The sequence below is a fragment of the Lipotes vexillifer genome, unplaced genomic scaffold (assembly GCF_000442215.2).
Source record: "Lipotes vexillifer unplaced genomic scaffold, Lipotes_vexillifer_v1.1 scaffold738, whole genome shotgun sequence".
Classification (NCBI taxonomy): domain Eukaryota; kingdom Metazoa; phylum Chordata; class Mammalia; order Artiodactyla; family Lipotidae; genus Lipotes; species Lipotes vexillifer.
Window position 1 is genome coordinate 1833329 of NW_006769699.1, and position 458 is coordinate 1833786.

The 458-nt window shown below is 74.2% G+C and overlaps 1 protein-coding gene across 1 annotated transcript in view; it reads right to left on the minus strand.

Annotated features, from left to right (window-relative positions):
• FZD8 (frizzled class receptor 8) overlaps positions 1-458 on the minus strand; it is a 14936-nt gene that overhangs the window by 12938 nt on the left and 1540 nt on the right. Inside the window, 1 exon segment of the mRNA XM_007445871.1 lies at positions 20-458. Within this exon segment, the coding sequence (XP_007445933.1) occupies positions 20-458 (439 nt within the window).

The following is a 458-nucleotide window of genomic DNA, read 5'->3' on the forward strand; positions in this document are numbered from 1 at the left end:
TCCAGGGCCCCCGCCCCGCCGCCCGGCCCCCCGCCCCCACCGGCCCCCGGGCCCCCGCCCCCGGGGCCGCCCCCCGCCGCGCCCCCGCCGGCCGCGCCCGCGCCCTTGCTGGCCCAGCAGCAGCGGGTGCACAGCGCGCGCCACGACTCGAGCGTCTTGCCGGACCAGACCCACACGCCCGACGTGATGCCCACCACCAGGCACATGAAGTACTTGAGCATGAAGACGGCGTAGTCGGGCCGGCGCGCCTGGTCCGGCTGCAGGTCCCGCAGGCACGGGCAGTTGTGCGTGGCCTCCCAGCGCGGGCGGTTGTGCTGCTCGTAGAAAAGGCAGGCGACCACGACGGCGGCGGGCACGGTGTAGAGCACGGTGAAGAGGCCCAGGCGGATCATGAGCTTCTCCAGCTTGTGTGTCTTGGTGGGGCCGCCCTGCTGCTTGATGACCGAGCGGATGCGGAA